General features: G+C 35.6%; 1 protein-coding gene across 2 annotated transcripts in view; it reads right to left on the minus strand.

The window, feature by feature from the left end:
• Positions 1 to 15637, minus strand: part of LOC106877594 (alpha-catulin) — a 338021-nt gene that overhangs the window by 165524 nt on the left and 156860 nt on the right. For both annotated transcript variants that reach the window (XM_052973445.2, XM_052973451.2), the window contains exon 2: positions 4707 to 4896. In XM_052973445.2, coding sequence (XP_052829405.1) covers positions 4707 to 4896 — 190 coding nt within the window. The remainder of the gene's footprint in view (positions 1 to 4706; positions 4897 to 15637) is intronic.

The raw sequence follows: 15637 nt of genomic DNA on the forward strand, positions 1-15637 counted from the left end.
TGCAGCTGGAGACTTTAGACACATGCATGCACACACACACACCTGGAAACAGGGCAACAGGGTGCAGAAAATATTACTCAACAAATTCCATCTGACCCATAAAAGCATGGAAAAGTGGATGTTAAATTGATTACACATACATGTGCGTGCATGCACGCACGCACGCACGCACACACACACACACACACACACACACACACACACACACACACACACACACACACACACACACACACACACACATTGTGGTTGGAGATTGTTACAGTCAGGGTGAACCACAAAGTAAAAAAATTAATGAAATAGAGGGTAAATTTATTTAATAACTGAGCCTTACATGACTAGAACTGTTGCATCCTGGCATATTTAGTCATCATCCTCTGACAAATTACTCAGAAATACAACAGTATTAACCCTGCAAGAGTCATTGTGTGCATACAGACAGACAGACAAGCCTCAAGTTTCTTCAAATTCATGGAAGCATAGAAAAGTGAACATTATTATTACACACACACGTGTGTGCAGTCATTTATAGCCACAACTTGAGTCTACTTCGCACATGAAAGATGGGTAGTTATTGATTTTTTTTATTATCTTGTATTGTTTTTATACAACGAAGAAATAACAAATTTGGTCAAAAGAACAACTTAACAGTATTTTGATGAGAATATTCTTCAGAAAGACTGCTTCATTAAAAGACATTACCAATTAATTGAAGACTCTTTTGCAATAAACGAACAATGACCAGGTTTGATCAGATTACTTTTGATAAAAACGATTAGTTAACTTCATTTAGAAGTGTTCATAAAACTGATTTTAATTAAGAAAAATAATTATTTGATCCTATAAATACTCAGAATGAAAAAGGAGTGGAGATGTTAGAAATAGCATATGAATATTGAGGGGTGAATTGGAGAGAGAGAGAGGGATTGTGTGATGAGTGGAGGGGGGGAGACAGACAGACAGAGAGCATATATGTAATGAAGAGGGAATGTGTGTGATGAAAGGAGGGGGGAAGGGAGAGATAGAGAGAATCTGTGATGAAGAGTGTGTGAAGAAGGAAGAGAGAATGTATGTGAAGAAGAGAAAGAGAGAATGTGTGATGAAGAGAGAGAGAGAAAGAGTGTGTGCGTGTGTGTGATGAAAAGAGAGAGAGCATGATGAAGAGAGAGAGAGAGAGAGAGAATGTGTGTTGTGCGTGTGATCAGAGAGAGAGAGTGTGTATGGTGTGTATGTGATGAAAAGCAATAAAGAAAAAGAAAAGAGAAAGAACATGTAAGTGATGAGGGAGAATAGAACAGATTGTAAGTGAGAGAATATGTAAGAGATTAAGAGAGTGGGAAGCTGAGATTTCAGAAAAAAGATATTAAAAGAGAGAGGGAGTAAGTTGGGGAGAGAGGTAAGAGAGAGGGAGAATAGAGAGAGAGAGAGAGAGAAAATGATAAAAAGGAAGTGACAAAACAACAGAGAGAGAGAGAGAGAGTGCATGAAAGATTGGTGTCAAAGATAACTAATCAATAGAATTCATATTCTTTTAATTCTAAGAAAACAAAACATTAAAATTGTAAAAATGCACAAAAAAAAATAGTGTGAGAAATGTGTTTGACAAAGAAAAAAACATCTGAGTGAATAATTTTGGTTAGAGTTTGTATAGTTTGGTGTTAGTTGTAACATCTACAAACAAAGGTAAATCACAACTAACTGACACTGGCTCAGAGAACATGAAGATAAATAGATAAAGAAATAAAAACTGGAGAAATTCCTATCAGGTAAACAAAAAGCAAAAAGAAAAATATACGAATTCTCTCCAACTTTTTCCTTTTCATTCCATAATTTCAATCGTCTAATGCTGCTTCAAATTATGGAGATATGATTATTTCCCTTGTAATAGCTGTGACCCTTAGTGGGACCACATCATCATCATCATCATCATGTTTGAAATACAATTTTAAAACCTAACAAATGAATATTACATCATAGACTAAGAAAAATTACTTATCCACGAAAATAGATATTAACACTAGATATATATTACTATTTACTTCGTTTTATTACTGCTTAGTTTTATTCGTTGAGTTTTTTTGGGGGTCCATTTTGTTTTTCTTTAATGGTATTTTTTTTAAAGGAAAGAGAGAAGTTTTAATACAAGACAAAAACAATATCATGTTATTGAAATCTTGAAAGATTCCATTAATTCATATTTTCTTTTTTCTTGTATTGACAAATCACAGAAACTTTCACACACAGATTTTTTCTGCTAATAAACATCAATGTAGTCATATGCCACTCTCCATCACCCCTACCCCTAAAAATAAGAAAGTGACCTGGTAACAAAGTGATTGATTTTAAGCTCAAATATACAGTTTTAAGCAAAAGGTGAAGAATATTTAGCCCTTTTGTTACCATATTTTTTTTTAAATACTGTTTCAATTTTGAAAATAGCAAAGAATTTCTTCAAATAACTGTCCAATATCAATCTAATGTTTGGAACAAATTAACATGAAATTTCAGTGGAAAGTTTTTATTTAGATTCAAAGGAAGGTTAACCGAGAAGATAGTTTTTGTGTGTGGCAGATGCACAGGGGCAATAAACACCAAAGATGTACAGAAAACAGATTCCATCACATGCCAGGGGGAGAAACTAGAAGTAATTGATAGCTTCCGTTACCTAGGCGACCAAGTATGTAATGGGGGTGGATGCTCTGAGAGTGTAGCTACTAGAATAAGGATAGCCTGGGCAAAGTTCAGAAAGCTCCTACCTCTGCTGGTAACAAAGGGCCTCTCACTTAGAGTGAAAGGCAGACCGTATGATGCCTGTGTGCAAATAGCCATGCTACACAACAGTGAAACATGGCCCATGACTGCTGAGGATATGCATAGGCTTGAAAGAAATGAAGCTAGTATGATCCGCTGGATGTGTAATGTCAGTGCACACACACGACAGAGTGTAAGTGCCCTGAGAGAAATGTTGGACATAAGAAGCATCAGATGTGGTGTGGTCATATACTGCATATGGATGAGAAAAGCTGTGTGAAGAAGTGTCACAACCTAACAGTGAAAGAAACCCATGGAAGAGGTAGACACAAGAAGACATGGTATGAGGTGGTGAAGCATGACCTTTGAATATTGGGCTGACCTTTGAATATTGGGCTTCACAGAGGCAATGGCAAGACGCTAAGACCTTTGGAGATATGCTGTGATTGAAAAGACCCGGCAAGCAAAGTGAGATCACAGCCAAGGCCAATACCAGTGTCACATAACCAGCCCATTTAAAAGTACCCTTGAATCATTGGGCAATACACAGTGCTTGAGAAGACCTATTGAGTCAAGTGAGATCGAAATCATAGTCGTAGCTGATGGCAGTGTCACCTGACTGGCACCCATGCTGGTGGCACGTAATAAGCACCATTTGAGCGTGGGTCAATACCAGTGCCACCTGACTGGCTCCTTGTGCCAGTGGCACATAAAAAGCACCATCCAAATGTGATCGATGCCAGTGCCACCTGACTGGCTCCTATGCTGGTGGCACGTAAAAAGTACCCACTACACTGTCGGAGTGGTTGGCATTAGGAAGGGCATCCAGCTGTAGAAACCATGCCAGATCAGATTGGAGCCTGGTGCAGCCTACTGGCTTGCTAGTCCTCAGTCAAACCGTCCAAGCCATGCCAGCATGAAAAGTGGACATTAAATGATGATGATGATTCCTTTAAAACAGAAAATTTGTGGCATAGAAGCAGGGGTGGTGTTGGGCAAGTTGGTATGAAGAAGGTTAATAAAGTATGACAACACAATGTAAACAAAGTCAGACCACATGTTAAGAGATGAATATCACCCAATGATGATTTCACATTGACATCTTGCAAGTGCTTGACTAGAACTTTATAATGAAAAATTTATAATAAAAGTTTGCTTAATTGAAATTCAACATGTTTTCTATAAGCAACACTGAATATTCCTTCCCTGTTTATCAATGAAGTCATCAGTAAAATAAACAAACAAACAAGACCCATCTAGAAAGAGAGGACTTTTGTTTTGACATAAGTCTTATCTTCACCACCATCATTCTATATCCAACTTCCATGGTGGTATGGGTTGGATGGATCACCACAGACAGAGTCAGTACATATTCATGGTTCCAGTTCACTTAAATGGCTTGAGGATTACAACTCGTGTTTCATTTATGGTTTGATTTCTACACTCTGATGCCCTTCCTAACACCAACCATGTTTGAGTTTTTATCAGGGTGTTTTTCACAGCATCATTAGAGAGGTGCCATGTCTTCAACAAGACTAAAGGCTACTCACAACCTTACAATTCACAGAGTGTACTGGGTGTGTAGTTTTCATAACATCAACATTAGAGATGGTAATTGTATCCTTGTCATGACTAAAGAGACCTCAGGACCCTACATCTTTACTCACAAACAAACCTCTTTACAAAGAGAGAAATGCATGGCTGCCAGAGGCATGAAAGAGAATGACTGAGTAATAAGAGGGACACATGACAGGGAGTGAATAATAGAGGTTGATTACTTATCCCTATCATGTGTTCCTCTTATCCCCATAAAGGTAATTTGTATTCAAAGATAAGCCTGTATATTATTCAAGGCAAAAAAAATAAAGTGATAACAAAAGACAATGTGACCCAGAAGGTAGAAGCAATAAAAGAGCCCCAGGATGTGTGGGTGAAATTCAAAGAGGATAACTTACCTGCCTGCCTTGCCTCTTGACATGCTTCACACATTTCATTTTTAATCTCAGGGTTTTCTTCAGCTATAGACTCTCCAACAGACACAAACTTTCCTACAGCCCGGTTCACAACTTGCCCAACTTGTACTAATACTCGCAGTGTCTTCTCTGATACTTTAGTTTTTTCTTTATGGTTTACCAGTGTTGTTATCTACAAAGTAAAACAAAAAAAAAAACATGAATTTCTCTCTTGAAACATAGGCACACACATGCGCACATACATGCATGCATGCATGTGTGACACACGCACAAGCAATGGGTCTCAGAATACCCGAGCAGAAGTTTTTGAGTTATTTGTCCACCTGGGCTACTAGGCTCATTGAATTAATAAGTGGATGAGTATTCCATGAATACATGAAAACTTAACATAATTCTCAGGTGGCATCAGCACAAGACGTTGACAAGGCAAGACCTTTGAATTATATGTGCAATTCAACTTATGAGCTTCTATACAGTTTCTATACACTTGAGATGCGATGCAATGGGAACAAACTTGGAACCTCTGTGTGGAGGGGGATGGGGGCAGGCACAGGCATGGCTGAGTAGTTAAGAAATTCACTTCACAACCATATGATTATCGTTGTTACTTTAAACAATAATTATTCAATTAACTGAAACTGACCCAACCTTCCAAATTCTATGAACTTATACACCAACACCTCCTCATCTTAAGTCCATATCCTCTTGAATACTCACTTTCTTGTACCTTGAGACTATGCTCTGACCCTTCATCACCACCATCATTGTCTTCTTTCCAGTTACTCCCACCCTTGAATAATGCAAGGTAGCCCTATAAGGAAGTCAACTTTGTCTGTCCCTCTGTCATACTTTAGCCTCTCAACACCTGGCACAAAGCTACAACTCCACTCAATTGAGGGGTCTTTCTTTGTCTCACTAGTGCTAGCATCACAAGAAAAGCACCTAGTATACTCCATAAAATGCTTGACATTAGGAAGAGCATCCAGCTGTAGAGATTATGACTAAACAGACATTGGAGCTCAATACAGTTTTCTCCAACTCATTAGATCCTGTCAAACTGTTCAACCCATGCCAGCATGAAAAAAACACGTTAACTGAGGATTTCATCTAATTAAAATCTCTCAGCAACTTAACTGATTTGACAAAGAATACATTTCTTCAGCTTATTCAACAAAATAGTTAATATATAAACATCTCCTAAAAGTCTCAAGTTGAAATAACTGTATTTTCACAGGAATTAATATTTTTCACCTCATCTTACTAAGGTGAGAGAGAGAGAGAAGAAAGCAAACAACAATATATTTTTACTTTAAGTAATACTGAAACTGCTAACCCAATATTAAACAGACGTCTGAGTCATTCATACATTCAGATGACATATTTTACTGCTTCAATTCAACTTGACAATGATCAAGCTAGTGGATTAACTAATCGAAAATTCAATATTGTATTTAATTATGTGCATACATTAATTATTTATTATTTATATTTAATGTAGTGTATCCTCTCTTAGAGAAAGTTCAGGGAGCCGTTACTTCTGCTGATTCAAATGGTCTCTCTCTGAGACTAAAGGGTAGATTGTGTGATGTTTGTGTATGAAGCGTGATTCACTGGAGTAAGGCATTAGTGTTTCAATCTTGTTGTGTGTGTCTCTCTTCTCTTAAAGCTACCCCAAACCAAGAAATCTAACAAGAGTTTAGGTTCTTATTCAGTAAATTATTCAGAATTCAGCAAACAACTTATTTGCTGAGGCATACTGATGTATGCCAACCCATAAATAATCATCATGTGCACGTGTCTCAAAGTGTCCTTATTTCAATGAGTTGAGTGTATTATGAACACAATCATCTGAAAGGAGACGTTGTTCACCAATGGCAAAATACAATAACAATTGGTATATATTTGCATCTGAATCTGCTGGAACATATTAAGAATGAACATGTCATCATTCTAATTCTCACTGCTCAGCGTTGATTTAAAATATAGAAAGATTAACACAAAAATTGGAAACCAAAATGTACACAAATGCTAATGAAAAAAAATACTAGATAATTAGAAATGGATGTATGTTTTTGCACTAACACGTAATTTCCTCATTCAAAAATTAAGTTATACACGCTATCACTATTCAATACTTAACAGCAAAGTTTTCATACTGCATATTGATCATGGAGAAGGTGATTGATAGGCTGTTGCAACTCTAATTAGCAAGGTGAAACAACAAAACCAATCTTCAATTAAAAACCTAACACATTTCCACTCAAGTTGTTGATTCATTCGTCTTTACATCTAATAAATATAACAATCATACATAATATTAAAACATTTTATCATGCCACACAAAAATATCAATCCTTTTGTTATATTATTATAAATTAACTACATTGCTTATGTGTTTCAATTATTTATAAGGTCTATTAGTAATATTAATCCTGGTGTCTTTATCTTTTACTTGTTTCAGTCATTAGACTGCAGCCTTGAAGAATTTTTAGTCACACAAACTGACCCCAGTTCTTATCCTATCAGTCTCTTTTGCTGAACTGCTAAGTAACGGGGATGTACATACATCAACACTGCTTGTCAAGCAGTGTTGGGGGACAAGCATGAACACAAAGGCAAACGCACACACACACACACAACGAGCTTCATTCAGTTTTGTCTACCAAATCCACTTACAAGCCTTTGGTCAGCTTGAGGCTATAGAAGACACTTACCCAAGGTGGCATGCAGTGGGACTGAACTCAAAATCATGTAGTTGAGAAGCAAGCTTCTTACCACACAGTCACACAAATCTAACATGAAATTATTATTATTAAGCAAGATTTTAATTTTGGTTTAAAGCAGGCAATTTTGCATCCAAGAACCAGGTAATGGTCTTGTGCAGATTGGTATGAAAATGATTCCTGCCAAGTATGGAAGCTAAACATGTATTTTCAAGTTTTTTTTTTTTTTAAACTCAAATATTCATGACTGGTGCTTCTTCTAAACAATTTTTTTCTTTTAATTTCTTTAAAAATAAAATTTACATTCTACTTGGAAAGTATCCTACTACTGACTTGTAACAATATCATACAGTCATCAAAACAAACTTAAAAGCAATTTTTAGACAATTTTTAAATGGTTATCTATTCTTTCCATAATTTTCTACATAAATGTATTTAAATATATTACTGTTTTTGTCTACTTTTAGAATGAAAACAAAACCCTGACTTGGTATCAAAGGAAATAAGAAGAATTAAGTCATATTAAAGCTGGAAAGCGGAGTATTTTCCAATCGAAGTCAGATGTAGAGGGTTTGTTGGACACAGTGTGAGACGATTGTTGTTATAGTTAGGCCTAACTCTTCGTAAAGTAAATACCACCATGATCGATATCCAAACTACAGTGGAAAAGGTTAGCCACTGGATTTGGTTAAAAAGAGACGATGAGCGATGGCTAGAAGAATATTGAGCTTTATTTGATAACCAGTTGATCTAGCAAGCGGGGCCTCATATCAGTGAGGGGGACTGGTGCATATTGATGCCATCAAGAGGAAGGCCCTAAAACGGTGTACATTCTCTCCTGATGACCCCATACATTTGCTGGCTTCTGGTATGCACAGTTCTCAATTGGTAGCACTTGCATGTGCAAGTTGTTTGCAAAACATCTCATGTATGGTTATACAAAAAGATATTCAAACATTAAGTGAAAAATCATTCAATACAAGTGTGTAGCACTATAAAAATTTATTTCTTCAAAGGTTGGCAAGGACTTCAAAGATTTATCAATGGTCAACTTCGACAGTTTGACGATGCTGATCATCAGTGAACCTTCAAATTTACTATCAACCTTTAGTTTCCTTTGTAAAAATAAAAATTATAACAAAAATGATACTATAATTGGTGTAAATTAATTAACAGAATTATAGAATACAGTTACTAAAAGTAAAAACTAAATTTATCATTAAACAAAAGTGGAAGGGTGTTGTTGTTTTATTTTTTTTTAAAGTAATTTATGAGTGTATAATTAAAGGACTGGAAGTTCAGAAGCTGTACAAGAGCAGAATGTCAACTTATTTAAAAGGCAGTCAATCAGTAACTAAAAAGTCATTTATTAAGAAGCCAATAGAGTCCAACAGTTTTATTGAAGTAAAGTAAATGTGGAAGTAGTCAAAAGTGAGAGCGTGCAACATAGAAAGGGAGGATAAGGGGGAGGAGGAGAGAATAAATGGACAAAGAGAAAAAAATGTCAAAATACAAACAAGATAAAATTATTGAAAGTCATACAATGGAGTATATGATATGCCAAACTGCCAATGTATTAACAATAATTAATTTACTTCAGTCTTGGTCTCATTTCTTCCTTTCCAGTTCTAAAAGGCTTCATGACTTAACAATGACATGATTTATTTTGGTGTCATGTTACTCCAAGAACCAGCCTGTAGGATCCTGCAATATGGAAAGTCAGTATCCTCCACACTTTATATGAAATCTATTAAACATTTACTTTTAGTTGCTTACTGACAATAAAAGTCCAAGTACCTTAAAAACCAAAAGAATTTTATTTAAAAAAAAAAATCTTACTGATTTTTAATTATAAAGAATACGAAGGCCACGAAAGAAATTTTAGAAATTAAAACCAATAATTTGAAAGATGAGATGAGAAATGAATAAAAAAGAAAGAAAATAGAACATTGATCTCTTCAAATATTGAGTAGCAGAAATGTCAGTGCCAAAACAAAAGGTTGAGGTGTGTGTGTATATTGGGTCAGATAGATTTTACCAAGGCAGATTTTCTCTAAGATTCCCTTCCTATCACCAATTCATACCGGTTTCCAAGCAAGATAATATGTCCCCAAGGCCAGACATGTTTTTGTAGAACGTTAGAAAAGGTTGGTATTGCTTATAGAACAATGACACTTTTACAACTATCTTACAATATCAAGACAAAGTAACACAAACATATCTACCAAATCCATTCACAAGTCTTTACTCAACCCAGGCTATAGTACAAGGCACTTGTCCGTGGTTCCATGCACTGGGACAGAACCTGAAACCATGTAGTTGGGAAGCAAGCTTAACTACACAGCCACACTGCAACCTACTATATCTATCCACACATTATTTATTTATATATATACTTTTACTTGTTTTAGGCATTTGGCTGCAGCCATGCTGGAGCACTACCTTTAGTTGAACAAATCGACCCCAGGACTTATTCTTTGTAAGTCAAGTACTTATTCTATAGGTCTCTTTTGCCAAACCGCTAAGTTATAGGGATATAAACACACCAACATCGGTTGTCAAATGATGGTGTGGGGTGGGGGGCAAACACAGACACACACAAATATATATATATATATATATATATATGATGGGCTTCTTTCAGTTTCCGTCTGCCAAATTCACTCACTCGGGTCAGCCTGAGGCTATAGCAGAAGACACTTGCCCAAGGTGCCAAGCAGTGGGACTGTACCCGGAACCATGTGGTTGGGAAACAAGCTTCTTACCACACAGCCACGCCTGCACCTATATATATTGTTGTATTTCAGGATGGTCATTTTCTTTTTTGTCACACACACACACACACACACACACACACACACACACACACACACAAATATACCGACACATGCACACACACACACACACACACACTTTGACCACCACCACTAATCTCCCAAGCTTGAATGTGCTAGTTTTTAATTTTACCCATTGCAAGAAACTATGTCTGGTGGTTGTAAACATGAAATCATTATCAAGAGAAAGTTAACTCATAAACATATGCAAGCATGTACATGCACACAGCTGAAACTAAAAGTCACAAAGCCTTCTAGAAATACATCAAGACCTGGAAAAAGTATCAGCTAAATGTGCAAAGTGATGATTTGTAATTATTCACTGTGTGTCTATTCATTATTGGTCTCTCGTCATTTCTGTATTCTCACATAAGTTCAATGAAATTTTTAGCATAAAGAAACCAGCATCTTTTTCATAACACTCCATTTCCAAGTCAAGTTACAGTTTATTCACAACCACATTTTTTATGATAGCTAATGATAAGCCAAACAAAATTCATACTTATCTTACAGTAGTATCTTTATGTCACTTATATGACTGCCAGCACATGCTATCATAGTCATCCTTTGCTAATGCAAACTCAATGCTAATAATTCAGAGAAACAGGGGCTGATAACAGCAAATCACCACTGATAGACAAAAGACACAGGAACTAACCTTAGCTGATCACAACTCCACACACGTTTATTGCTGTCAAGTAGGTTGTAAATATCTTCTTTAATCACTGTTCATATGATAAAAGGGATCATTTCATTATAATGTAGTCGGCCTTTTTCATCTTTGGTTAACAGTATTGTGGAGATTGGTGTTCTGGCTGTTTCTAGAAGCAACTCCCTAGCCCCAAGAACACTTACAATTTCACCATAAAGGAACAAGTCAATACATTTGCAACATCCATAGAGCTGCAGAAGATGCCAGATAATAATCAAATATAACTGTACATATCTGCCTTAGGGTCCCTCACTCAAAATTTCCTGTAGGGGTTTACTCCCTTAGCCCTTTATAAATGGTCAGTAAATTACTTCACAAAGCAGCAGGGGTTTATTAATATAGTAAGCATGGTTTGTGCAAAGCCAGTCCCACTCTCATGTCTTTCAAACTTGCATTAGTCTGGTGCAACAAATGCCACAAGCCTGGTAGTTATCAGGATACAGGATTTGCATGGAGTTACCTTTTCTAAGATGAGTGGCAAAAGAATTGAAAGGCCTCACCTACCCTGGGTTTATTTGAATATCTGTGATTGACCTTCTCCTGGAGGTAAATTCATAACATGCTGCTAATTAGCCCATAGCTGTGACCCTAACAGGTTCTACGAGAGGTCAGAGTAAACCTGGAGACAACAGTGCTTAAGAGATGGTTCTACACTCCTCAAAACCCTAATCAGGCCCTCACAACTGGATGCAGTTTCAAGTCATACCTAAGATTTGATTATATATATATATATATATATATATATATATATATATATATATATATATATATATATATATTCAGTTTCAGTCTTCAGAAACACTAATACTTTGCCAACAGAAACCACATGTGCCAATATGATATTTGGATTTTATCTTGACAGATGAAGGACTCCTACACTTGAAAAAGGCACAAATGGAATGGTTTCCCCACTCCCAAAACAAATAGGTAATGGTTGCCTTCATAAATCAAGTATTATATAAAATGCTGAAGATGCAAAAGAAGATATTGTCAGTGGTAGTATTCAAATCAATACAGTCTCTATGAACTGAAGATCAACTTATGGTCAAGAGTGGGAGGGGGGCTCTACCTGCATTCCTTACCTGTTTTTATAATGCAGATACACAGGAAATGAAATACCAGGTATTTACTGCCTACTGACTCTACAAAAGGTCCCAAACTTCCACTGGAGGTTAGTCAAAAATAAGCACCAAAGAGTTCCGAACAAGGACCAAAGAAATACCTGGATGAGACTGAAAAGAAATTTTTGCCATATGTGTCCAAAGTGAATCCAAAGAGACAGTCTTCAGCCATGTAATGATACAAATATTATTATTAATGCTTTTTTGTAACAACCTCTAGCAAATGTTTTGTCTTTATTCTTCTGTTGTTGCCTAAGAGAAATAGTTTCATACAAAAATTGTTTGTGAGCCTTTGTTTTAATTAAAAAGCATTAATTCCTTCTAATTTGTATTTTTCTAATTAAAATATATAAACAGTGTTAAACTACCCTTGGCATAGCACACATGCACATGGGGTGAGGGTGAGGGGCATGTGTTCATGTATATATGCCATATAGATACATTTCTAATTATAACATTAAAAATGTCTAAACATTAGACAGGAAAAAGCAATTATCCAGATTGAGTTCAATTTTTGGCTTCTTGTCTCAGGATATAATAAATATTTAATTTTTCAGAAACAAGACAATATACAATTTAACGTTGCTGATAATGTGAGTTACTGAGAAGGGCGAAAAACGCTGAGGGTGGAGTTATACAATCAATATAATCATGAGGTTGCACAATATTTTGATAACAAATGCTTTAATCATCAGTTCTATTTCATTTCAATGCATTCTAGACATGACTACCATTATGGTTCCCTAAGGCCAATATCTCCTATCTAATTTTATCTCTTTGCTAAACTTTCTGCACCAGCAATCAATACTCTAATACTAACAGCATTCACTCGCCTAAATCTCTTCACAGTATCATAACTTCCATCTTATTGCCAGCAATATAAAATACTTTTGATTTGTAAGTATTATTCAGCCATTTCCAACATCCTCTGTTACGTTATCATACAACCAAATGAAATACGAGGACACTGGTCAGCAAGAAACCATCACTAATTTCTATTTTTTTTCTCCTTGTATTGTTCATATGGAGGGGGAAATGTTTTAGAAAAAAAAAATACTCAGTTGATTGCTACAACAGTGGAACAAAACATATAAACAAAACCTACAACACAGTATCTACCACATCTAAACTGAAATATTCAGTGTCTCCTCTTAGTATGCATGAAAGGAAAGAATCACATTGAAACGAAATTTCAAGATTACAAATTTTCTTATAAAACCCTAGGCATCTCTAGAAGTCCATCAGGGATCAGAGATATGGAAGCTGTTGTTAATGTTTAATCCTAGATCTGCTCTAATCTGAGGTTAAATATTTGACATCTGGTCAAAGGTGCCCCAGCTTTTTCCACCCAGTCTGACATTCAACTATAGGACTGAATTAACATGTCCTAACTTTTTCAGATCAGTAAGGTTGAACTTAAAAGATTTGGTTGCTGTTTCTAGCAGTTTAGGTGGTGACCACTCAGAAGTTTTCTTCTGAGAGTGCTGTTGTTCATATGAAATCTAAAAAGTTAGTAGTCAATATTTGGCAAAAATAAAAGGAGTTTCATATTGATATGGTTCTGGAAAGCAAGTTTTGTACACAATGTTAACTGAAGGGCTTAGAGCAAGAGAATACAATTGAAGAATGTAATTAAAACAGTTTTGATTAGGGCAAGTAATTAGTGAGAATATCTGCATCAATGAGAAAAAGGGAGCAACAATAGTGTAACTGTGGACCAGGTTTCAATATCAGTGTATGTAAGATTTGTTAGTTGGATTTATGAATGTAATTTAAGGCACCATTGGTCAATGGAACCATACCATTTCAGACGTAAACATATTTCAGGGTGTACTTATAACCCTTTTGTCCCCAAATTTGTGTAAACATACACTGCCTTCATTCCAAATGACTTTGAAAAATAATGAAGAATTTAGAATTATAATTATCATTAAGATGGTGCTTAATGCCAATTATCATGGAATTTTGATGAAAGGCTTTAATTTTCATCAATTAAAAATGAGAAAGTTTATACCAGAAAACAAGGGGCAGTCTCAGGTGAGTTGGTATCAAAAATGTGGTTGAAAGAAAGAAATATACGAAGCTAAATAACAAGTGAGAAGCTATGCTCCTTTGTAGAAGCATTGATTGATAAATTATATATTGGACAAATACCAGTAAAATAATAGTAATCACAGGTTTCGACAGAAAATAAATATATTTATGTATTCATAATTTTAAAAATGTTCTTTTAAACTTCAGATTTCAATGGAAATAATTATCTCAAACCAATGATCCTTTGACAGCAATTTTCCATCAGTTTTACTCAACCCCCACCCCACCCACCACTGACAAAAGATACATTTTTGTAGGATATTATTTTAAATATTTTTGAAAAATAGATTTTTAATGATAAACAAACAAGAATACTAAAACCTAATTTTGCAATATGCTGGCCAACCTCAGCTTCATTTAAAACTGTTTACAAAATGTCCTTTATTTTCCATTATCTAAACAGACTGAATTCAATATTATTTACTTCAGCACTTTCTGTATTAATCAACCAAAACACACAAGTGTTTACATTTTACACCGCCAATTAGTAATGAACTTGCACACCTCTTTATTGCCTGATGCAAGATTAAGATAATTATCCACATCCCTCAAGCTTCAAAGAAATTCTTTTCTTCCAACAACAGCAACATTGCTTTTAGCAACATATTTAGCATATTAAGTAAGGGAAATTAAAGAAACAAAACATACATCAAAAATATTGTACTTCTGTTAGATACACACAAACACCTACAGAATTTCAGATAAACCTTACAACTTTCATACATAGGAAAAAAAAAAAAAACTTGACCATTAATTTTGAGAAACTGGAAGTCAGGTAAATGTCCACACTTAAGGGAAATCAAATAAATTTTAACAATTTCAAAACCTGAAATCAGAATTTGTATCTTATTTTTACTTGTTTCAGTCATTAGACTGCAGCCATGCTGGGCACTGCCTTGAAGAATGTTAGTCGAACAAATCAACCCCAGCACATTTCTTAAGCCTGGTACTTATTGTATTAGACTCTTTTACTGAACTGCTAAGTCATGGGGCATAAACATACCAACACCAGTTGTACTTGTGGAGAGCAAATACAGACACAAAGACACAAACATGTAAAAATATATAAACACACACACATATATATATATCACCTTCGTGCAGGTGACACGTAAAAGCACCTACTACACTCTCTGAGTGGTTGGCGTTAGGAAGGGCATCCAGCTGTAGAAACTCTGCCAAATTTAGATTGGAGCCTGGTGTTGCCATCCGGTTTCACCAGTCCTCAGTCAAATCGTCCAACCCATGCTAGCATGGAAAGCGGACGTTAAACGATGATGATGATGATGATGATATAAAAGAATAAGTCCTGGGCTTGATTTGTTCGACTAAAGTGGTGCTCCAGTATAGCTGCAGTCAAATGACTAAAACATGTAAAAGAATAAAAGAATATATGATAGGCTTCTCTCAGTTTCCATCTACCAAATTT

The sequence above is a fragment of the Octopus bimaculoides genome, chromosome 1, assembly GCF_046866305.1.
Source record: "Octopus bimaculoides isolate indiv1 chromosome 1, ASM4686630v1, whole genome shotgun sequence".
Lineage (NCBI taxonomy): Eukaryota > Metazoa > Mollusca > Cephalopoda > Octopoda > Octopodidae > Octopus > Octopus bimaculoides.